This window comes from Citrus clementina, unplaced genomic scaffold (genome assembly GCF_000493195.1).
Source record: "Citrus clementina cultivar Clemenules unplaced genomic scaffold, Citrus_clementina_v1.0 scaffold_7, whole genome shotgun sequence".
NCBI classification, from domain to species: Eukaryota; Viridiplantae; Streptophyta; class Magnoliopsida; order Sapindales; family Rutaceae; genus Citrus; species Citrus x clementina.
The window spans coordinates 20,187,252-20,210,295 of NW_006262075.1; the positions used below are offsets into that span (position 1 = coordinate 20,187,252).

Genomic DNA, 23,044 nt, shown 5'->3' on the forward strand with positions numbered 1-23,044 from the left:
GTCAGTGTTGGATAAAGGTCGATTCTGATAATTAAATTGCAAGCTGAAACAAAATAGCATTCGAACATGACACGAATTTAATAACATACAGACTTGAAATTAAAAATTTGCTTAGCAACACACACACGCACGCACGCACATGTAAGAGAATGGGAAATCCAGTTCATGATCGGCGAGCAGCAGAGATTACACTTATGTCCAAACGTCCCAATGCCTTGTATGGCTAAACGAAATCAACTCCCTGCATACAAGGAATATACTCAACCTAAGTTGGAAAGTGATGAGCATTGCTTTTAGAATATCTTATACTTAATTATCACCAAAAATGGTTCGGAATTCTCGTCAAATGGAAAATGGACCACATTTCCTTTGGTACCTTTACACACTAGTGTACTAATCTAAAATGAAAAAAATGAAGTCCGCATCTTCAAGGATTCCCCACAAATAGAGTTTTCATATTTCAATTTCAATTTTTTAATGGACTTTTTCAGTAATTTTGGCTTCTGGGTAGTTAGCATTTGTTGGGTTTCTTGTGCTTTTGTTCGTGTATATGTGTTTGAGTTTTCTTATGGCCTGTCTTGAGGTGCTCGTTACATCATATACTGTACGGGTTTTGAAGTATCAAAAGTGTTATGTCTGTTTGTAGTGCTTTGTTGAAATAGACACGAGCGCTTTTTTTTGCATTAAAAAACAATGAGACTGATTTGCAGAGAAGTATTTGATAGAAGAAAGGATCTTGAAGTATTTCATAGAGAAGCACTTACTATGTGATGTTTTAGAAAGCACTTTCAATTGCTTTTATTTCTGTACCTCAGTTTGTGTTTCCATATTTCATTTAGAGATATACGTTTAATTGGGCCTTATACCTGAGCATTCTTATCTCATGCAGTTTACAACAATGATGTAAACATCGTGATCACATTAAGATTAACTAAGAGAAATGAAACTTAATGAGTGTTAACCGATGATCACAGCGAGTTTAGTGCAAATTTGACATGTTTTCTTCAACAAAGTAAACAGTTTGATTGACTTAATTATTGCGTGTTCAGGTGTTCAGATGGATTCTGAAACAACGATGGTACATTGCTGATATGGGTATTTATTCAGAGTTCATAACGGTTATGGGGAAGAAGGGACAAACTAGGATGGCCATGCGGCACTTCTCAGAGATGCGTAATAGCAGGTTCCGGCCTGACGCTTCTGTATATAATGCTTTCATCACTGCACGTCTCCGCACCCGCGATAAAGCAAAGGGTAATTTTTAGGGACCTCCCCTGAGGTTTACTGTATTGACAGTCGGATAGAAAGTATTTATATAATTACAAGGACCTCCCTTGACATTCATATAAAAATACGTATAACGTTATTATAAAGGGTAAATACGTAAAAATAAATTTAAAATTTAAACAAAAACAAAATTCAAACAAACACATCCGAACGGAACAATGGCAGCCCCTTCTCCACGAGGCTGACAAAAACGTCATCGGTGCACGCCGCGCTTCCTGGCGCATCATGTCCTCCATCAAGCAGAAGGAGGAGTTGCGCGGCAACCAGGACTATGTCTCCGTGATTAAGGAGTACAGATCGAAGATCAAGGCCGAGTTGACGGAGATCTGTGGCGGGATCTTGAAATTATTGGACCAGAAATTGGTTCCCGCCACTGCCGCTGCTTATTCCAAGGTGTTTTATTTGAAGATGAAGGGAGATTATCATAGGTACTTCATCATCACCGTCCTCCATTTCAGTGTCTTCACAGGAGTGCAAACAGCTGTTGCCAAAAGAACACCAATTTTGGGTATGTGAAGGCTATGAAAGCAGCTTCAGAAGCAACCATCACCCTAAACCAGACCTTTTATCAAACCCTAACTCCATCCCAAATTCAGCTTCTTCGAGCGAGGCAGAAGAAGAAGACTCTAATTGCATCAACAGTTTCAACAAGTTTACAGATGAGAACTTGAAGATTCTATCCGATGCATTAGAAAGGAAAGCAGTAGTACCATGGCAGAAAGAGATAATGCCAGAAATCGCAAGAACGATCCTCAAGTGCAGGTCTAAAAAACTGCCACGCACATGAATGGAATAAACTCTCTCACGCGTCTCGCTTTGTTCAACAGCCAGCGTTGCTCAAATTTTCCCAAGTTTCCTCATCGCGTTACGTCGGCTCCGATCTCCCTCACCACATGCAGCAGCCAGCAAGTCTCAGCACTCCTCACGCAGTGTCGGCTCTGATCTCCCTCACGCAGCAATAGCCTTGTCTCCGACAGCTGTTGTAATCTTCTTGTTAAGGCAATTCGTGTAGGACATTGTACTGTTTATGAGTTGACTGTTAGGGAGTTGAAGCTCATTGTCCTGTAATTGCAACCTTCGTGATGTTGAGGAAAGTTTATCCTGTAATTCCTGCCTCTATGTTTATTTGTTTCAAAGAAAGAGAGAGGGAGAGTGAGAGAGCAAAGTGCTTGAAACGAACCGAGATTTGTTGCGTGGGGGAGAACAAATGGTAGACTTGCTGTGCGAGGGAGAACGAAGGGTAGACTTGCTACGTGGTGAGGGAGAACGACAAGGGCAGTTTTGGAATTTCAACAGTAACTGACGGTCTACTTAACGGAATACTAACGTCAGGGGAGGTTCCTGTAATTACATGAATACTTTCTATCCAATTGTCAATACACTAAACCTCAGGGGAGGTCCCTAAAAATTACCCTTTGTTATTTTGAGAAGGTGAAGAGAATGGTACCTTGCAGACCAAACGGTGTGACATACAACATCCTTTTAAGATTTTGGCTCAAGCTCGAAATGTAGATAAAGTCAATGCTTTGTTAAAAATCCAACATCAATTTCATAATCTAATCCAATTATATTTGTCCAAGCCTCAATTTTAAAGTTCAATCTATGAAAGATTTAAGAATTGTAGAGATTTGGAGATATTTCAAATCTAAATATCTACTGATGGTAAAAATATCTTAATATAAAAATCTTTAGAATATTTAAAAATATTTATAAAATGTACTTATAGATTATTACAAATAGCCCTAAGTTCTTTGTCGTAAACGTCAAGTGAATAATGAAGAATTAGAAGAGAAACGCAAGACTAAGCCGTGAGTGATGCAGTGTTTATCCTCTAAAATATCAATAAAGCCCTTCAATTTATTAAAACTCTTCTGTTACCTGAAGAGTTTTTGTTTTCAACAATTTGGTCCTCCTTTGTTTTCAACATGCTTTGCCCAAAGAACTCGATGAGAGAATCCTTGCCTCTGGTATCTATACATACAATGGTGAAATATTGTAATGGATGCATATGGGAAAAAAGGGATGATCATTGCTAAAAGAAATGGAATCTGTACTTTCTCGCATGAAAAGTACCGGTGTAAACTTGATATTATCACATCTAATCTGCTGATTGATTCGTGTGGGAAGAAGCAAGCTTATGATAAGATGGAGCAAGTGTTTAAGAGTTCAATGCGCTTTAAAGAGAAACCAATACTGCCTACATTTAGTTCAATGACTTTAAACTGAGTGCCACTCTTGAGGCTTACTGCCACTGGAAGCAGATTTGCTCTTTGAGAGTTCGCATAAGATGAGGGCGACTCCAGATTCATCGACACATAAACTTCTGTATAAGGCCTACGCTAAAGCCAATATAGAGGAGCTTATGCAGAAGTTAGTGAAGCATATGGAACAAAAATGGTATAGTTCTCAATAAAAGATTCTTCCTTGAGGCTTTGAAACTTTCAGTTCGATCTTCCCTATTCAATTCACAATCTGCAAGCGCCAAAACAGAATCCTAGTAAGATAAGGTAAGTGAAGATTTGCCTTGTAGTGCAATTAACACCTAAGCCGACCGAATTATGTCAAAATGCCTAAATAACTACGGTACAAGTTATCTATTCATCTTATCTCCAATGACAAATTAACTTTCTTACGACATGATAGCTACCTTGATAAGTAATTTGACTTATTCACATCCAGGTTATGAACGTTTGGAATCCATATTATGCAACGAGACATTGTTTTTGCTAATCCGATTTGAAAGGTAAGCTACCCTCCACATCAGAAATCTTGTGGGTATTGAATTTATAACCATAATCTTACAGTTTACTGCTGACACATTGGAGTTCTGTGGCTCCAAAATTAATCTCAAAGTATCAATATTTGATTTACCTTTTGCCAAAAGTCAGTGCTGTATTTTAACATTCTTAAAAGTATTCTATTCTGGGTGATTTGGAAAGTATTTCTGTTGGCCATGCCGTTTTATTCAGTTTCCTTATATTCAAGCGACATGAGTGCTGATCCTCTTCATCAAATAGCACCTCACTTTATATTCCATCTTTAGACTCTTCAAATTACTAATGTTCTTTTAAATGCAATCTTTATAAGATACTTTTGCAAACGAGTTATATGTGCACATGATGAATTTCCACAATAAGACTCACCTTTTTACTGCAGCGTCGATAATTTCCGTTGATCGCTCATCGTTATTACGGGGCCAATTAAGGGAGGAATTGCGGATCCTCACTGTGAGTGTTGAGCGGGATCTTGGCGAATGAAATATTGGGAACTTTGATGTTTGAATTTGAGATTCTGCAGAGTGACTCCTATAAATAGAATTATTTATGATTTGGGCCTAAGATTTGATAACTTAAAACGTTGGCCCATTAAAATTACCCATGTCAACTTTAATCCATGGATCTTCAATTTTGATATTACAGATGTGTATTTTTTCACGGATCAGATTTTACGGATTGTAAATTAATATATATTTGATCCACAATTTTATAAATTATAAATTTTTAATCTAATTCAATTCACGAATTAATATAATTCAATTCAAATCCAATCCATACGTCTGTAGATCGGATGCGGATTTGAACCAATCCATATCCAATCCATCATTTTGTGAATTGGTATACATACTGAAAATTTTTATTCTAGCCAATACATGAACTAACTAAATAAAAAAATTTAATATAAAAATAATTTTACTACCTATCAAAATTAAAATTAAATAAGATTTAAATAAATTAATCGTTTAAATAAAACTAGAAAATACATTTAAAGTTTCAAAATATAACACATAAAAAAAAAATCTCATTTGTTTAGATTAGTATATGAAAATTAACTATTTAGGAAGCTATATTTATTTATTTAATTATTTTTATTTTATATTATTATCAGATAAGATATAATATAGTTTTAATGTAATTGTATTTTAACTTATTTTTTTATTTTTTTACAGATTCGCAGATTTTTGTAGATTTACAGAAGTAGATCCATATCCAATCTACTAATTACGGATTATCAAATTTTTAATCCAATCCAATTCACAAATCCACGAATTGGATAGGATTCTGAACACTCTTATATATTAGTTTGTAGTAATGAGAAAGAGTCTAAATGAGGCTCGAAATATTGCCCTCGATATTATTGGAAGCACAATCTAAATTTGGGCTGGGCGTTTTGTTTTAAAACCAAGTCACTTTGATATTGAAAAACTACTAGCATTGGGGCTGGTTTTTTTTTTTTTTTTGCTGGTTATCTTAAAAAATATATATTTTATTCATTATTTATAAAAATGCCCCAGATGAATTACGAAATTCTAAAAGTCCCACAAACATAATTTTGAAAAATTTTCATACTGCCCCTGACTTAAATGTCTAACTCTAAATAATTTGATTAGCTATTATAGTTTCATGAAAATTAATAAAGGCAAGAAGAGAACCGCCTTTATCAAATGAAATCCATTAAAAAATCAATTAAAACAAATAAAATATAAATTTTACTCTTTCTTTTGTCTCTTGCGTAAAATAAAGTGTGGACTGCATAGCAGATTAGGCGATTAGCAGTGCGCGTCACTGTGTGAGTGGACTCCGTACACTTTTCTTCATTTGTATGGTTTGATGTTTTAAAATTCTAAGTTCATTAATTCTAATTTTTTATTATTTTTTTCTTTTTCCATTTTAAAATCCCTAATTTTATTATATATTCATTTTTTATTTTTGTGCTTCCATATATGAATATTTTTGCCATTATTGAAAGATTTAAGAACAAATTAAGTTATTAAGATCAGTACACTGTGCATTAAATTTTTAATCAAGACCCATAAATATTTTGTCTAGTTCTGTAAACTATAATTTTCATGTATATTCTTTTTATTTATGTTGAAAATTTTCTTTGAACAATAAATGTTATACTTATTCAATAAACATATTTCTTTGAACAACCATGGATAAATATTTAAGAAAGAATTTAGCAATTGCAACATTGTCAGGAAAAAATGAATGGTAGTTCAGAAGAAAAAGTTAGACTCAATTTGCATGATCTTCAAAGGGATCCTGGTTTACGAACAACAATTTCAAAGTTAGATCCTAATAGTCAAGATGAAGTTTGGAAAACATATTTGCAAATAGATCCTTTTCAACCTCAGAGCCATGATTTTATTATTAGGAGAAAAATCACGATGACTTGTCCAGAGTTGGTTTGATAATTATGTGGATTGGTTAGAATATAGCAGTAAAGGATTCATCTTTTTGTCTTCACTGTTATGTTTTCAGAGAAGAAAATAGTAATCAAGGGGGTGGTCCATGCTTTGTTGATGAAGGATTTAGAGATTGGAAGAAAAAAGAAATGTTGAGACAACATGTTGGTGGTGCAAATAGTGCTCATAACATAGCGAGCCGTCGTTGTGAATCATTGATGAATCAGAAAACACATGTTACTACATTTTTCTTTAACCATTTTAAAAAAATTCTAAGGGAGTACCAAGTTTGTTTAACTATTGTAATTAATTGCATTTGATTTCTTTTGAGACAAGACTTTGCATTATGCATTCTGTGGTAATAATAAATCTCAAAGTTAAAAAAATAGAGGAAACTTTCTTGAGCTTCTACGATTACTTGCTAATCGCAATGAGGAGATTAAATGTGTTATTTTCAACAACGCTCCAACAAATCTTCAAATGACATCTCCTAGTATTCATAAACAAATTCTAAGTGTTTGTTCAGCTGAAACTTCTAGAGCATTCATTCAAGAAATTGGTGAACTTTTATTTTCTGTTATGATTGATGATTCTTTGGCAGTTGTATTGGTCTTTCATTTTTACGTCACTTTAATTATTACGTAAAATATTAACGGTCTTTCTTTTTTTTTTTCTTTCTCAGATGGAAAAAAATCTGGGACTACAAAAGTACATATAAATCACGTGTGCTTATTTTTGTTTTTTGTTCGTGTGTTGGTGTCCACTTTCTGCAAAACAAATCTACGGTATCTACCGATCGAACCTTTATTTATTATTATTGATTTATTAATATTTTGAAACTTTATTACTTTGTTGTTTGTTTTTCTTTCTTTTCTTTTTTTTTAATCGATTTTATTTTATTTTTTGTCAATAAAAGGTGGAAAATTAGGCAGCTTTTGGACAGGACGTAGAAGACGAGAAAGCCTAAAAGACAATGAAGAGAAGCAGCTTAAAACAATTATTGGGTTTGAAAAAATGTATGATTTTGGATTGTGGCATGCACTAACTTTGCCACCGCCCTCTCTTTATTTTTTAAACTCTGTTGCTTTTGCTTTTGAATAAACATACCCAGATGAAAAAGATGGCACAGGAATTTCTTTAATCTTTCGGCCTTTATGTATAGCTTCATTGAGGGGTTTTTTTTTCTCTTTTTCCCTGCTTCTTCTTTAAGAAAATTATATTTTATTGCCTTGAGGTTATATATATATATATAGTAGTTGTGACTTTTAAATTAACTTAGTGCCTGTTTGGTATGGCTTATTTAAGAGGCATAAGGGCTTATTTAAGAGCCATAAGGGCTTATTTAATCGTATAAGCACTTTTTAAAAATTTTTATAGTGTTTGGTTATTTTTTTTGTAGAATTTTTTTAGTTTAAATAAGATAATTTATCTCTACTAGCAAAAGTCTAAAATTTGAGCTTTTGGGAGTAGAGGTTATAAAGCTTTTCTAAAAATATATAATATAAAAAATATCATACAGTTTAATGGTTCAAAAGTGTATTTTTTATTGACAACCAAACACCCAATGACTATTTGTCCAAAAGTTCTATTAGTATAAGCTCTACTGTTATAAGTTCTATTTAATAAGCTGTACCAAACAGACCTTAATTAGGAAAGTTTTGCCTCCACCAGTTGTAAATACTTTGATTAATTTTATATGTCTAGGTTTATTGTAGATTTAATATAACAATTTTAGTTACTCATAAAAAATGAGAATTTGATCTCATACCGTCATACAGCGGCATAAAGTTTTTTTTTTTTTTTTTAGCCAATTCCACATTTTAAAAAGCATCGAGATTTACACTGAACGCTTACGAAATAAAATTACATACATCTCAACAGCTCTGGGCCTACTTGTGCTGCTGGTTGATTAGAAAATCTAGTGGCTTTGGCTTTTAGCAAGAATTGGTTTTGCTTCCTCACCTTTTTGTACATGAACCAATTAAAGACGAGTCACAAGTACATGATAATATCTTTTTTTTTTCTTTTCAAATGACTAGTTGAAATGTTTACCATGAATTTATGATTTTTTTTCTTTTTTTAAGATTTGAATGAGATAAGAAATCTCACTCAAATTATGCATTCTTAGTGTTTTGATATTGCTTGAATTCGAATGACAGTAGGTGTAGCACATTCATGACCAACCATGAAAAACAAGAAAGCTCCTTTTACCTAATAAACATAATAAATATTAAAAATTATAACTAAGTGGTCATTTTAAATATTGAAAATCAACCATTTGACAAATCTAGATTTTTTTTAATTTAAACATGAATTATAATTAATAGTGAGCTGGAAACCTCTCCTCATTTTAACTTATCTAACACTTGAAGAATACTTATAACATCCGCAGATTTTTATCCATACTTGGTCGACATTTTCGTATTTATTGCATTCTTTATTAACTACTAGTTAATTATTTCTTCAACACATATAGCAGTGATTATTTTGAAAACTACAACATTACTAAATCAATTCACGATATTTTATTAGTGTAGTATTACTACTATCCTTAAATTGCATTAACTAACTGACGATGCATTCTTTTTTCTTTTCTCTTTCTTTGATCTTTCATAGATTCATATGCATGGATTGAAATGCCATGTACTTGGGAAAAGAGAGAGAGAGAATAATAAAGCAAAATGAAAGTTTGATTCTCAAAGAGCTTTGGTACTATATTTTTCTATTATGAGAATTTCTTTCAAAATGAAACTCTCAAAAAACAGAAAATGTTAGACATATTGAAGGAAAGAAATTCTTTTTAGATGTTTCACTAAAATGGTAAAAAATTGTTTCTAGTTATAACTATATGGAGAAAAAAAGGGCTTTCTAAAGCAAAATTATTGCTAAAACAAGGAATTCTTATGGAAAAAGGACACTTACACTGTCAAGGTATGGGGAATTGGTAACAAAAATTCCTAAGTTCTCAAAAAAGGCAATGAAGACCCCTTTTTAACCATAATACCCTTTTAATATAGTAATTAAAAAATTGACTTTAAAGTTTTTTAATTAATACGAATTTAATATAAATAATATTAGCCTATTTTTAACATTTAAAATAATATTAAGTTATTAAATTATTATATTTATTTTAATAATATATTTGTATTTATTAAAAAGATTTTAAATAAATACTTGGGTTAAATAGATTTTACAGTTAACAAAATATCTCCATATTAATAATATTAAAATTATTCTTTACATAATATTTAAAATATTTTTTAATTAATTTATTTTAATATTATGTTTCTATTTATTATTAAATATTACTTTAATATAATAACATAGGTCTAATAGATTGTAAAATATAAAAAACTAAACATTAAAATTATTTTAAAATGCATATTGCATTTTTTGGTGCGCTATTTCTATTTATTGTAAAATTTTGGGATCAATCTTTTGGGTTTTAATCGAGTTAAAGGTATTATAGTCTTAGTACCTTTTATTGAAAACTTAAAAGTTTCTATAATCATTTTCTCAAACATTGGGGTGTAGGTGTTTTTTTTTTTTTTTCAATTCTTATTGATAAATTTTTTTAAAAAAATTAATGAATATGAGTATTGAGGTAAATTTCTAATTCTCGAAAGCTCTCTTCAAAACATTATTCTTTCAGTAAAATTTATTAAAAAAAAAAGGAGTGGATTACAAGTAATCTAATATATGCATGTAAGGCCGCAAAAAGACTAGTTGTTAGGAGACAATACATGGCTCAAAAATAATAAAATTATCACCTCTCACATTTTATTATGTTTTTTCGTGCATAATTTAGGGACCAAGTTTGTTAATTTGAATATTTAAAAAAAAACTTAAATGGAAGGTAGGAACCGTGGCATAACTTGGAAGCTTCACTTTCTAAACTAAGAATGTTGAGTTTTTAAATTAATATTACATTCTCCTTCTTAACAATTAATAAAATTAATTACATAAAAAAATAATTTGATCACACCAGCTTTGTTCCAGCTGTACCCCCAACCAAACTTGCTGTTGGCTTGGTTTCTTCATACAAAAAATGGGTAATAAAAATACTTTCTTTGTTTTATAAAAAAAAAAAACGATTTTGTATTATTTAAAAATGGACTTAAAAAACTTAACAATGAAATACTTTACATTACTCCTTATTTAAATAAAGGCAGCCGCTAAGTTCTGTACAAATATCTGCGTTGAAATTCGTGAACGTCTTATTCCTTTCTACAGTTCCGCACACGCGCCTGCTGATCAAACAAACCTTGGAAACAACCAATCAGAACTTGTGGGGCCCGCAGCAAGCTCCAATTATGAGGCTCCTTCTTTCCATCTTCACCGCCAGATCCTTGCCACCTGTCAATCATCAGAGCTTATGATTTTTTCCCAAAACGTGTACAGTGGTGATGTTCACATTGAGTGTGCCAGCTGCTCATTCATACGTGCTTTCCGTGATTGAGCGAGTCCCTTTCCATGAATACCTTTCAAGCGCTTTAACAATTTGTTTCCTGAAAGGAGCATTTTTTGCATTTATGTCCCTCTATTTTGATGTTTTTAAGCATACAAACTACAAAATCTTATGCTTTTCATATTTATGTTTACGTCTTTATATTTTAGCTTCTTTGCATGTATAGAAGTTGGTTTGAACAATTTGATTGGAAGATGATTTAATGATAAAGATAGTTGGGGACATGATTCCCATTGCATGTTTAGTTCTCAAACAACTATGCGAATATTCAAAATTTATTTAGATTTTTATAAATAATAATGTTCATATCTTTTAAAAGAAATATAATACTTTCAACATTCAATTTCAACACTCATGATACATAAAAATTATTCTAATTAAACTAATAAACACAATTTTTGAGTGACCAAATGGATAAAAATTTATCATGATCTTATTACTAGCAAATGAACGGAACGGAAAAAAAGGGGGGGGGGGGGAGTGGCTTTAAAATCATATTTATAAGAATGTGGATGCACAATTATAAATGTGCAACTATACAAGGACAGCAATGCAAAATTTACTACATTATTTCCTTACAAATGAAGATAATTGGCTTGTACATTAAGAAGAGCCCAAATCATATTTTAATGCATTAAAGCATTGTCCAAACTCCAAAAGACAAAACTACCAAAATATCAATGTCTGTAGGGTGAAAAAAGCTTTTGTTTACTCTTCTTATTTGGGGTCCACAACCTTTGTTCCTCTGTTTGAAATCTGTCCGAAAGTCTATTTAAGAAGCAGAAGCAGTAGAGGTTCACAACAGCTAGCCTTAATTTGAAGCACTTTTCTTTGTTTGTTACAAGGCAAGGCAAGGCAAGCAAAGCAAAGCAAAGCAAAGAATCTGTTTTTGAGTAAGGAAGCTCCTCTGCAGCTTCTTTGCTACCTTAATCTTCCATTTTCTTTATTAGTATAAATTCACCCCTCACAACTTGCAAGTGACATTTTAGAAACACCTTTCAAGCTTCTGCTGGTTCTCATTCTCACAAGTTTTTCTCAGAATTTTTCATTGACACCCCAGTAGGTGAAAAAGTCTTAAAAATCAGAAAATGGGAGTTGCGGGGACTTTAGAATATTTATCTGATTTAATGGGAAGCTCTGGCCATAAGCACAAGAAGAAGAAGAAGCAATTACAAACTGTTGATCTTAAAGTCAGAATGGACTGTGATGGCTGCGAGCTTAAAGTCAAGAACGCTGTCTCTTCACTAAGCGGTGAGTTTTGCTTTCGATGTTCTGTTTTGTAAAACAAGCTGAGTAATGTTTATTGAAACGGAATTGAAATGAAAGTTTCATTTGTTTTGAGCAGGGGTGAAGTCGGTGGAGATAAACAGGAAGCAACAGAAAGTGAGTGTGACTGGTTATGTTGAAGCAAACAAGGTGTTAAAGAAGGCAAAATCAACAGGGAAAAGGGCAGAGATTTGGCCGTATGTGCCTTACAATTTGGTGGCTCAGCCTTACATTGCCGGTGCTTATGACAAGAGAGCTCCTCCTGGTTATGTCAGGAAAGTTGAAGGCACAGCAACAAATGCTAGTGTCACTACACTTGAAGATCCTTATATATCTATGTTTAGTGATGACAATCCAAATGCTTGTTCTATTATGTAATATTGTAAGAAAAAGCACTTAAAATCCCCTGTTTTTGCTGCTTTTTCTCAGCTGATGATCAGTTCGGTGACTACCTGCAAAACACCATTGTAAAATTCCATTGTGGCGAATTAGGATTTTTGCATTTTCTGATTTCTGTTTTGGGGTTTTGCTGTAATATTATTGGTCTATTAGAGATGTTAATGAGAAGGTTAGTGGTTTGATTAATGTTTTGTTTAGTTCCATTCTGACTGGACCTGATAAGCACTCTTTTTTTATTTTTTTTTTTTGTCAGCTTTGTAAATGACTCAAGGAGGAGTTAATGTGGGTAGAGTTGGCAAAAAGGGTCATCGGGTCGTGTTTGTGTCGTGTCAAATATAGGTCGATGTAAACCCGATTCATTTAATAATCGTATTAAAATATTGAGACTCAAACCCGACACGAAAAAATAATTAGGTTACCCAATAACTCGTTTAATATCTATATATTAAATAAAAGTTAAATATTTACACTTTGTTATACATATGTATACACATACATACATACATCCATATATACATATATAATTTATCAATATTATAAAATATACATATCTACTAAAATATTACACACACTATTGAGGTTTTAATTATATATATGTAAATAATATTATATATCAATATTATAAAATATACATGTCTACCAATATTTTATACATTTACACTATTAAAGCTCTAAATGTATTTAAAATTTTATAAATAAAATATTTTGTCTATATTCATCCTTTTAAAAAATAAAAAAAATCATCATAATATTTGAGTTTTGATGACAAGAATCTGTAAATTATTTTAAAATAAAAAATATAATCGGGTCATTAATCGGGTAAATGGGTCAAGAATTGTAACCCTAACCCGACACGGAAAAAAATCGTGTTGACCCGAACCCGACCCATTTAATAATCGTGTTAAATTCGACGACCCATACCCATTTATTGGTATCGTGTTCGTGTCGGGTAATCGGGTCGTGTCAAATTTTGCCAGCTCTAAATGTGGGGGCCTGGAGTTTTAAATTGTTATGGGGCAGCTGCAACTTGCTTACTTTTACTTACTTTTACGGCTTTAGTTACCCGCTTTATTTATCTTATATTATTATGTATTGCGTAAGGTACATAATTTTTTTATAATTATTTAATAAAAATTTAACGATTCTGAAAATAATATAATTTTATTATTTTATATTTGTATAATCATTGTATTTTCATTAAATAATTGTGAAAATCTAACCGTTTGATGAACGTGGTGACTTGGAGCTTTAAGATTTAAGTTGTTATAGGGTAGTTACAACTTGTTTATTTTTACGACATAATTCTTCCACAGTCGTTTAATAAAAATTTAACGGTTGTAAAAATAATATGATATTATTATTTTAAATTTTTACAACTATTGAATTTTTATTAAACGATCGTGAAAAAGTTATCTTGCTTACATAATAATGTTACTTTTACAGTTGATAATTGAAGAGTCATTGTCATTTGATGATGTTTGCATCTCTTCCAAAATCCAAAATCAAATCATCAAGATTTTTATATTCAATGTAATTTACGTAATCTATTAGCATCAATAATTTTCAATCTTTGAGGAATGGAAATCAACCTATTCAATCCTATGTGAGGACGGGTAGATTTCACCCTTTCAAACTGGATCCTTGGGCTGTTCTATCATTGAACTGATTAGAGCAGGTCTTGGAAGATGCCTAACTACAAATGCAAGTAACACAAAAGAGCTAACATTTGCATGCAAAAGACTTTTAATTTAAAGGAATATTGCTAATATCATGAAACAATTCATTTTGGCATGAATGTCACTCATGAATGTTACTCATGGGTTTCTATTTTACGGCTTGAAATGACTATGGTTTGGCCACAGCAGTTTTCAAAACCATGTATAGAAACAGAGAGTTGCAAGCTGGCTGCTACTGTGCTGCATGTGGCAATGGCAAAGGTGCTGTTATTTCTAGCTACGTCTTGAAGCTTCTTTAGAAAAGGGGATGCTCGACAAGTGAACATCTCGCTATAGCTCACACTTCAAAACAAAAACTCCGCTTTTCTGACTTTCTAATTCTATTTAGAAATCTTTTTTCTCCACCCAACGTTCAAATTAATTCAAACCAATTTGGTCCCAAAACAGCAGAGGAAACAAAAAATGAGATAAGAGAAATCCCCACTTGACGTCACTGCACATGAGAAAAAAATTTAGTGCATGCTAGTTGGCTGTACATATGTAGCTGATGGCAAGATGCTGCCCATTTCTAGTACTACAAGTTGCAATGAGGCATGCAAATGATAGTGAAGATTCTAATACGAGATCTTGGCTCGAGTACTTCATCAATTAACCGTCTAACCTAAAAACTTAAGGTTAGGTTTCCAACACACGATAACTGGGCTTTGCTCGCATTACAAATATTCAAAAGTTCTTCTTTCTATAGGCCATCTTGAAAAAAAAAATGTAAAATTAAAATTTCCTAATCTCTCTGTTGGTTTAATTGAAATGCGTAATTTACACATGGTTGCACTATCTGTAGTAGGTCCAAGGCTCTAAATTCAAATTAGTTCAAATCCATAGATTGCCAAAAGGGCGTAGGCAGAAAAGCAAAAAGGAAATTTCCCAAGAAAAGCAAATCCTTTTCTTCCACTGAGGCAAACATGAGAAGAATCAACTTCCATTTATTTTCTTACTTTTTCTCAAAACTTTCTCAGATCCAAAGGAAGCGTAAAGACGCATCATTTCTATAAACAAAGGATTCATGTGCAACGGACACAGTTTCAAAAGGCGTATCCACCATCAAATTCACATATAATCTATTAACACATAAAGTTAAATCTGTAATGGCAAACATAGTAGAAGCAATACACCAATACTGCATTTGACCTGTATATTTTCTGATAATATGCTGCATTTTACGGCAACTGAAGTGGCTTGCGTATGGCAATAATTTGGAGATGAACAGAGATATATTTATCCCTTGTAATGTAGATGTATAGTTGTATTGATAGCTTTTAAAGGGCTCCAATCTGGAAAATGCAGCATATAAACAACATTCAAAAATTAAGAAAATTATAAATACCGTTGGCAGAAAATTTAGGCTGCATTCTATACGTGAAAAATAGAACACGCATCTAGTTCAATCAGTCGGGATGAATAATTACTCCAACAAAGACTAGTTGTGTTTCTGCTCCAAATAGGCTCAGATGAGTTGGCAAGCTACAGGCTCCATGATCCTTTTGATAAAGGTGACTAGTGCTGTTATCCACGATATTTAGACCCTTCAGACTGACCCATGCTTGGATGCATTATCTGGTTCACTGCTTTAAACTTTCGAGGAAAAGGATTAAAAAAATTAAATTTTAAAGGAAATTCTACATATCAAAGGAGAGAAAGCACATAAATTTATCACCTACAGACATATTCAACATAAAGTAATGTGATGGCCGATATTGCCTTGTAAACTTTGTAAAACTAGCCTGTGTACATATGATCTCGGACACTGTTGGCGATATTTCAATAAGACCATAGGCTAACCAAACGATTAAAAGTAAATCAACTGATTGAGAACTTCACTGAAAAAGGGTTGATGGATGTGTGTTATACTATATGCTGGTCAACTCTTCCATATACACTTCCAAAAGTGATTTATTGATTATCGGACTGTTAATTTTACCTCGACCCATGATTTTTAAGTGTCGGACATGGGGCAGAGACTGTAACCACTCTGTAATCACATTGACCTAGCATAGATTTCAAAACTTTTGTGCTGAAACAAGCAGTTTAACAGTGAATAATCTTTCATTGTTATTGTAGATTAAAAAAAGCAGGATAGCTCCATTCTGTTTATTTGCTTAAGCAAGAATATAGATTGGAATCTTGTAGTTAAGTTTTTTGAGTTAAATACCAGACATGACCAGTTATTGTGGAATTTTAATTTTCATCTTCTAAATATACAAAAGGGAAAGGTGCTTTTATTAACGGTGAACAATCTTTCATTTATACACAGGCTACTACTTTTTTCAGAACTGTGTAATATCACATAGAGGATGTTAGTGGACTCACTTGACCTACACAGGCTTCTCATGTAACTTTGAACAATTAAATCTTGTTAGTCTTCACTTGCGATTCCCCGAGTAGATGCCAACAAAATTAATATCATACACAAGAGTTGCGTTGGCAGGTATATTACAATCGCCTACATAAACCAGAAAATGAGTGTCAGAATCCAATAATTCCTGCAAAAATGATTGCTTATAGCACTTGGTATGCATTGTGTTTAATTAAATAATAAAGTAATATTAACCTTGATTTCACATTTTAACAAACTTAGTTACTAAAAACTGGTAAACTGAAACACTTTCACACTGGAAACTATCATTGCGGGAATTTCTGTTCTTCGGAAAGAACCTAACCTCTTTCCTCATGCACATGAGATCGTACAAACTGAATTATATTGGAATTTTAACAGCAAAGCCTCATAATAATGACTAATTTTGAAGTCCAAGAAAGTGGAATACTGATTCTTTACACTAGAGAGCAAGAGAGAGATGTTAACATGGAGAATTCAGTTCTGGCTATTAAAACGTCAGTACTAAGGAGTCAGAGCATTCCAAATATTCTCAGATTCTAGCTATTAGAAAGTCAGCACTAACGGATTGGAGCATTTGAAATATTCTCAGCTGCAATGATTGATTAAAATATGCTAAGGTGTTGGCTATTTAAGCAACAAAGTTAAGTATACATTTCCAATTATGAAAAGTCTAGATTATAAAATATTCAGTCCTAAATGAACCTCACCAGAAAAGCATCCTGCAGGTTCTGGCCCGTATGCTAACTCTGGTGGAATCTGGAGTTTGCGTTTTCCACCTGAATGAAATTGGAGATGTGTCAATTCTGTGGGAAGTTATGAAGCAATATATAAACTATGAATGTACACAAGTTTAATTATTGTCTTTAAAAACGTACCGACATGCATTGGAGGTACTCCATCACCCCCCAGAATCCCCTGATCCAACCCCTTTATGACCTGGGCACGAGTATGAAGACAGCAAGTGAAGTCATATTTTGACACTTCAATGATAGACAGGTAGACAGGATCAAACCAATTATTTAACAACTAATACAATTTTGTACCTTGCCAACTCCAATACGCATAGTAAGAGGTCTAGCACGCTTATAGCTGCTGTCAAAGATTATCCCATCAGCAAATCTTGCAGTGTAGTGAACCTATATTTGCAAAAAGAAGAACACAAATCAGTAAAATTTGTGGAATATTCGGTAACAGGTATTCTCATAGTTTTTATCACTTGGTTTCAAAGATCATTCTGTATTACTCATGATTCATGATGTGCTAAAAATTCTATCAAAAGAATATTCACAAGAAACCTATTTATCTCACTGGCATTCCCAATGACTATCAAACATTTTTTAAAAGTTTGGGACAATTGGCAGAAGAATGTGCTCACTATGAATTGGGATAGAAATCAAATTGCACTGCAAGTTCCAAAACTTGTTCGTGCATATATATGTTCAGCAGCTGATTGCAGAAAAAAGGCTTTTAAAGTTCTAGTTGTTAATATCAAAAACCAAATTTTCAACATATTTCTTTTGTAACTGGTCATAGTGAAAGTATTTTCATCAATAACTATCCAAATTCTGAAATCTAATGCAATATGTCACCCACAAATGCAAAAAAAGAAAGCCACTCCGCACTAATATTATCATTTGAATATTTTATGTCACATTGGCATGTTTTAAAATGCTCATCCTGGGACTATATTGTCTAGCTACAATACAGTCTTAAATTATTAGTTATTAGAAGGGGCGGTCTAGCTTCAAATTCCCATTTTAAAACGTGCGGACAAAATAATCAAAGATAATTCAATCAACCCAGAAAAAATGAAAGAGAAAAAATCTAAAAGAAAGGGAGAAAGTTATTGAAGACTCACATTGATAAGCTCGCCATAAGGAGCCTCAACACCAGAGCCAGAAGCAATGTCACAGTAACCAAGGCCAGAACGAGCAAAGCTGAACTCACATGGAGGGTCAGCTGTAGTGGCGTAGTACTCAATCCTGGTAGCATCGGCTTCTAACGGGGTCAAAGCAATTACTGAAGAAGCTAAAAGCCCAATGCCCACTTCAAAAAAACGCTTCTTTGGGTCAAAAGAAAGCTGCTGCTGCTGCTGCTTTGTGTTGTGTGCTTGTTTTGATGACAAACGTGAAGAAGATGAGGATGAAGAAGAACATGAACAAATGATTGTTGGTGTTGAAACTGCCGCCATTTTAAGTTGAGAGCTTGAGAACGTGGGTAACTGAAAGTGCTTGGTTATGGGGAAAATTGTGGATATTGAAGTGGGGCCCGGTTTGGAGGATGATTTTGGACCGTAAGATGTAGATAAGTGTGCCATTAATCCGGGTGATGATTAGGAATTGTAGACACTATGCCTCGGACAGGTACTTAATAAGGAGTGGTGATTTGGTGCGCGCCATTTCACCATAATAGTATCAGATTATTCATTGGTAGAGCATTCCATGACTCCACATTAGATCATTGTTCCTAATACGATAATTAAATGTGATCCACTTTATAATCTATTTACAACAACAACAACAATAATAATAATCAAGCCTAGCCGGAGAGTCGGTTATTTTTATAAGGTTATTCTTAGTATTTAAATAAATAATTTGTATTATAAAATAAGTTTCGCAGTTATTAAATTTTATTGATGCATATATATTAAGTAAATATGTAAGAATAATATTTTAATTTTTAAGGAATAGATCCAACTAGTTTCCACCTTATAAGTTAGTTTTTTGCCATGACAATATTTTTTTTTTAACCTTCACAAATAGATAAACAAAATGCAAAAGAAAATACACTATATCGAGGCATTAAGTAATAAAGGACTTTGACCCTACCATGTCAAGGTACGGTCATCCGGTAATTTAACATCGTGTGTATATTCATCTCGAAACGTAACTATCCTACAAGTGAATTGTAACTTTTACGTGCAATAATAATATATGATAATCTATGTGATTAGATGATCGCATAATGATGTAATGTGACACGTTTAGGTCAGATTAATTGATACAATTGCCTCATTACAGCAAACAACTTAGAAGAAAGTACATAGCAGAAGCTCAAAAATCAAAATAAGCGCGCGTTGCCGTTGCGCCCTGCGCCTGCCGCTGCGTCGGAATCTTGTTATTATTTATAAAGGGTTTGTGGTCACTTCTTCAAATTCAACAAACCCAATAAATCAATCTCTTCGATTTTTTTTTTTAATTTATTTACCTGAAAAAATAGCTATCAATATGTCTGCGCGTGCATCATCAGGGGAGAATGACTATGAGAAAGAGATCGGTGGTGGTGATGCAGAAAAAGAGAATGTGATTAAGATGTTTAAAGATAATGGGTTGGAGAATTGTTTGGGTGGGGATGCTTCTGATACAAAAGAAGTCTTTAAAATTTGTAGGGTGTTCGGCGTGGATCAAATAGTGAATGCGATGAACGCCTTTGTGCCTCCGGGAAGAGTTGATCTTTTGAAGGCCTTTTTGAAGATTTTTTTGAAGAATACGAAGAGGATTGCCGATGTTTATGTTGCTGGTGGTCCTAATGCTAGACTAAACTTTTTAAAACTGCAAAAGAACTTACTTCTCTCCTCGATTCAGGCTTTTGAAAAGAAAACACAGGCCGTGTTCCAGACTTTAGAAGAGCAACACCAGCAAGAATGGATCCAGTATTTACAACGGGTACAACTGCGTCTTGATCGTCTGCAGAGTACTGTGCCGAGCAACACGTCTTTGCAAAGTTGGGAGGATCAACAACTGAACGAGTCCCTTGCTATTTATGTCAGGGTCCAATGTTTAGCAGTGGAACAGCATATCGTGATGAGGTTCTTGCAACAGCAACATCACCAGCAAAGCCAGGCCCAGCAGCAGCAGCCAGCGATGGGATTTTTAGAACAGCGAGTCCAACAACAGCAGCAAGCCGTGATTGGGTCATTACAACTGCTACAGAAGCAGGCACAACAGCAGCAGCATGCGGTAACGGGATTTTTACAACAGCTACAACGGCATATTCAGCTACAGCAGCATGCAGCGTTGAGATTTTCACAACAGCAACAGCAGGCCGTGGTTGGGATTCTACAACAGTTGCAACAACAAGTTGGGATTGGATTTCAACAACAGCAACAGCAACAGCAGGCCATCATTGGGTTTTTGCAGCAGCAGCAGGCTGTCATTGGGTTCTTGCAACAGCAGCAGCAGCAGCAGTAGCTGGCCCAACAACAACAGCAGCTTCATAATAATGATGCTAGTAGTGCTCAAGTATCTATTACTGCAAGTAATTACGGGGAGAGTGCTAGAAATGCGAACCCGGGGCCGAACAATGCATCTTTGCAAAGTTCCGAGATTCAGCAACAGAATGTTGGCCTTGGTGGTGGCTGATTATTCTTTTCTTTGTGATTCTGAAGAATGTTCATATATATTTATGTTTGCAAGGGGTTTTAAATTCGATGTCTTGATAGGTTTTAGATTTTAGGAGAAAGATCATATAACTTTTGCCTATTTAGAAAAAAACTCAAAAATCAAAATAAACATGCGTGCAAAGTGCAATATTATCATGACATTATAATTTTGAAGGTCTAAACTTTTAGTACATTTAAGCAGAGTTAATTATTTTTCTCAAGCTGAAAGCGAAATTTTAAAATTCAGCCAGTAACATGCGAAGATCCTCCCAATTCAAATCTTCTGCCCACTTTAAATCATCCGAATCCAGTGACCAATTATTTTCCTTGTTTCCCTTCTCAGCCTGGTCACACAAAATTAATAATCCCCCAACAAATAAATAAATAAATAGAGAGAGCTTACTAAAAATGGATGTTAGGTGACTAAAATGAAAAACTTAATTTTGGCTCATAAATATATAATCAACTTAATTACCTCATTAGAATTTGGCAATAGATTTACTTGAGTACTAAGAGCCGCTTCGCTGCCTCCATTTTTTTCAGTGCTGCCATTATCATTGTTGTTGTTATTGGTGAAAATAGGTTCATAGTCTACCGGAGAAAAAACACTGAAAAAAATGTAATATTGACTTAATTTTAAGGGTTTTTAGATAAGTTACCTAGTTTTGTTAAGGATTATTCGGAAAAAAAAAGGTACCTCTTAGAGTTCAAAGGTTGATTGGCGTTACTGAGAATAGTACTGAATGTGCCATCAGCGAAATTCACCTCATTAAAATCTGCTTCGAATTGAAACGTTGGTGACATTACATTTTGGATGTACGTATTGTCCTGTTCAACCACACACCCCCCCCCCCCCCCCCCAAAAAAATCAGCAATTTATAGGCTGTTGGGTCAATGTACTTTCAATGGTTAAGATTGAATATAACACGGGTGATAAATGCATAATTAATTAATGCAACACTATTAATACACACTGAGAGTGATTAATGAATCTAACTATCTACAATTTGTGTAAAAATAAGAAAGCTTTTCAACTTAATTGGCCCTTTTAGAATATATGCAATTAATCAAATATGCCCCACGATGCTGAAAATGCAAAATACAATTTCTCTTTTCTATCTCAGAAAATATTTTTAAACAATTTAATTAATTAATATGAATCAACTAAATAACAAAAAGTCCAGAGGCTTATCACATACGATTGTTGGTGGAATTTGGGCAATTGGATCTGCATCACTACTGCCATTGTTTTCAATGCTGCTACCGTTGTTGTTGTTGTTGTTGTTGTCAACAACACTCCCATTGTTGCTACAATCACCAGTAACAGCATTGGTGAAATTCAAATGTTCGGAATTGTTGTTGTTACCGTCAATGGTGATAGCGGCAATAGTATTGGGGACCCTGAAATTGTCAAAAGAAAATATTTTTTGAGGCCTTGAGTAGTATAAAAACTTTGATTTTTCTTAGAATAATGAAAAAAATTTATATATACCTCTCAAAATTGAATGGTTGATCGAATTTAATATTGAAATGATCCGAATTTTGAATAGTACTAAACATATTATTAATATCAGTAAAATCCACTTTACTAGGATTTGCTTGAAAGTGCGATGTATGTGGCACTACATTTTGATTGTTCGCATTAATCTGGTTCCAAAAAATAATACCAAAATTAGTGTCAATTGAAAATTTTAAGAGAAGGAAGAACAGAAAATAGAATTTTATATTTTGAGTTTGAGCTGCAAACCCAGTTGTGCCCATGTGTTTCTGTTGGATAGCTTTGATGAAATCCCTGCATTGGTGCGTCAAGCCCCTGCAAATTAATGCAATCAATTGAAAAAGCTCGCAATTAGAGGCTGTATAATTTTATTTTATTTTATTTTATTTTTTTGCTTGGGGGGGGGGGGGGGGGGGGGGGGGGGGGGGTTTCCTACCCCAAAAGAAAAAATTAAACTCTGGTTTTGAACCCCCCGGGGGGGGATTTTGT

At 33.5% G+C, this 23,044-nt stretch overlaps 3 protein-coding genes and 1 pseudogene across 3 annotated transcripts in view; 2 read left to right on the forward strand and 2 right to left on the reverse strand.

Moving 5' to 3' along the window:
* The first annotated feature begins 693 nt into the window (after nucleotides 1-693).
* LOC112097035 lies at nucleotides 694-3,513 on the forward strand (annotated as a pseudogene).
* Nucleotides 3,514-11,720: 8,207 nt separating this feature from the next.
* LOC18037271 (heavy metal-associated isoprenylated plant protein 23) lies at nucleotides 11,721-12,791 on the forward strand. The gene is made up of 2 exons (XM_006428070.2): nucleotides 11,721-12,191; nucleotides 12,286-12,791. The coding sequence occupies exons 1-2, from the start codon at nucleotides 12,029-12,031 to the stop codon at nucleotides 12,582-12,584; spliced, it is 462 nt and encodes a 153-aa protein (XP_006428133.1). The 5' UTR covers nucleotides 11,721-12,028; the 3' UTR covers nucleotides 12,585-12,791.
* Nucleotides 12,792-16,697: 3,906 nt separating this feature from the next.
* On the reverse strand, nucleotides 16,698-18,886 carry LOC18037679 (photosynthetic NDH subunit of lumenal location 4, chloroplastic). The gene is made up of 5 exons (XM_024180909.1): nucleotides 18,535-18,886; nucleotides 17,720-17,812; nucleotides 17,552-17,612; nucleotides 17,384-17,452; nucleotides 16,698-16,781 (listed from the first exon to the last, which is right to left on the reverse strand). The coding sequence occupies exons 1-5, from the start codon at nucleotides 18,865-18,867 to the stop codon at nucleotides 16,702-16,704; spliced, it is 636 nt and encodes a 211-aa protein (XP_024036677.1). The 5' UTR covers nucleotides 18,868-18,886; the 3' UTR covers nucleotides 16,698-16,701.
* A 3,331-nt stretch (nucleotides 18,887-22,217) lies between these two features.
* LOC18037695 (probable serine/threonine-protein kinase tsuA) overlaps nucleotides 22,218-23,044 on the reverse strand; it is a 3,639-nt gene continuing 2,812 nt past the window's right edge. Inside the window, exons 8-10 of the mRNA XM_024181293.1 lie at nucleotides 22,805-22,870; nucleotides 22,550-22,704; nucleotides 22,218-22,458 (exon numbers count right to left, since the gene is read on the reverse strand). Coding sequence (XP_024037061.1) covers nucleotides 22,218-22,458; nucleotides 22,550-22,704; nucleotides 22,805-22,870 — 462 coding nt within the window. The remainder of the gene's footprint in view (nucleotides 22,459-22,549; nucleotides 22,705-22,804; nucleotides 22,871-23,044) is intronic.

Bases quoted from the DNA above. Each gene is read 5' to 3' on its own strand.
- LOC18037271 (XM_006428070.2), top strand. From the start codon at position 12,029: ATGGGAGTTGCGGGGACTTTAGAATATTTATCTGATTTAATGGGAAGC. The intron at 12,192-12,285 runs GTGAGTTTTGCT...TGTTTTGAGCAG, and splicing joins CGCTGTCTCTTCACTAAGCG to GGGTGAAGTCGGTGGAGATA.
- LOC18037679 (XM_024180909.1), bottom strand. From the start codon at position 18,867: ATGGCGGCAGTTTCAACACCAACAATCATTTGTTCATGTTCTTCTTCA. The intron at 17,613-17,719 runs GTACAAAATTGT...ACTCGTGCCCAG, and splicing joins TGCGTATTGGAGTTGGCAAG to GTCATAAAGGGGTTGGATCA. The intron at 16,782-17,383 runs GTGAGGTTCATT...TGGTTTATGTAG, and splicing joins ACCTGCAGGATGCTTTTCTG to GCGATTGTAATATACCTGCC.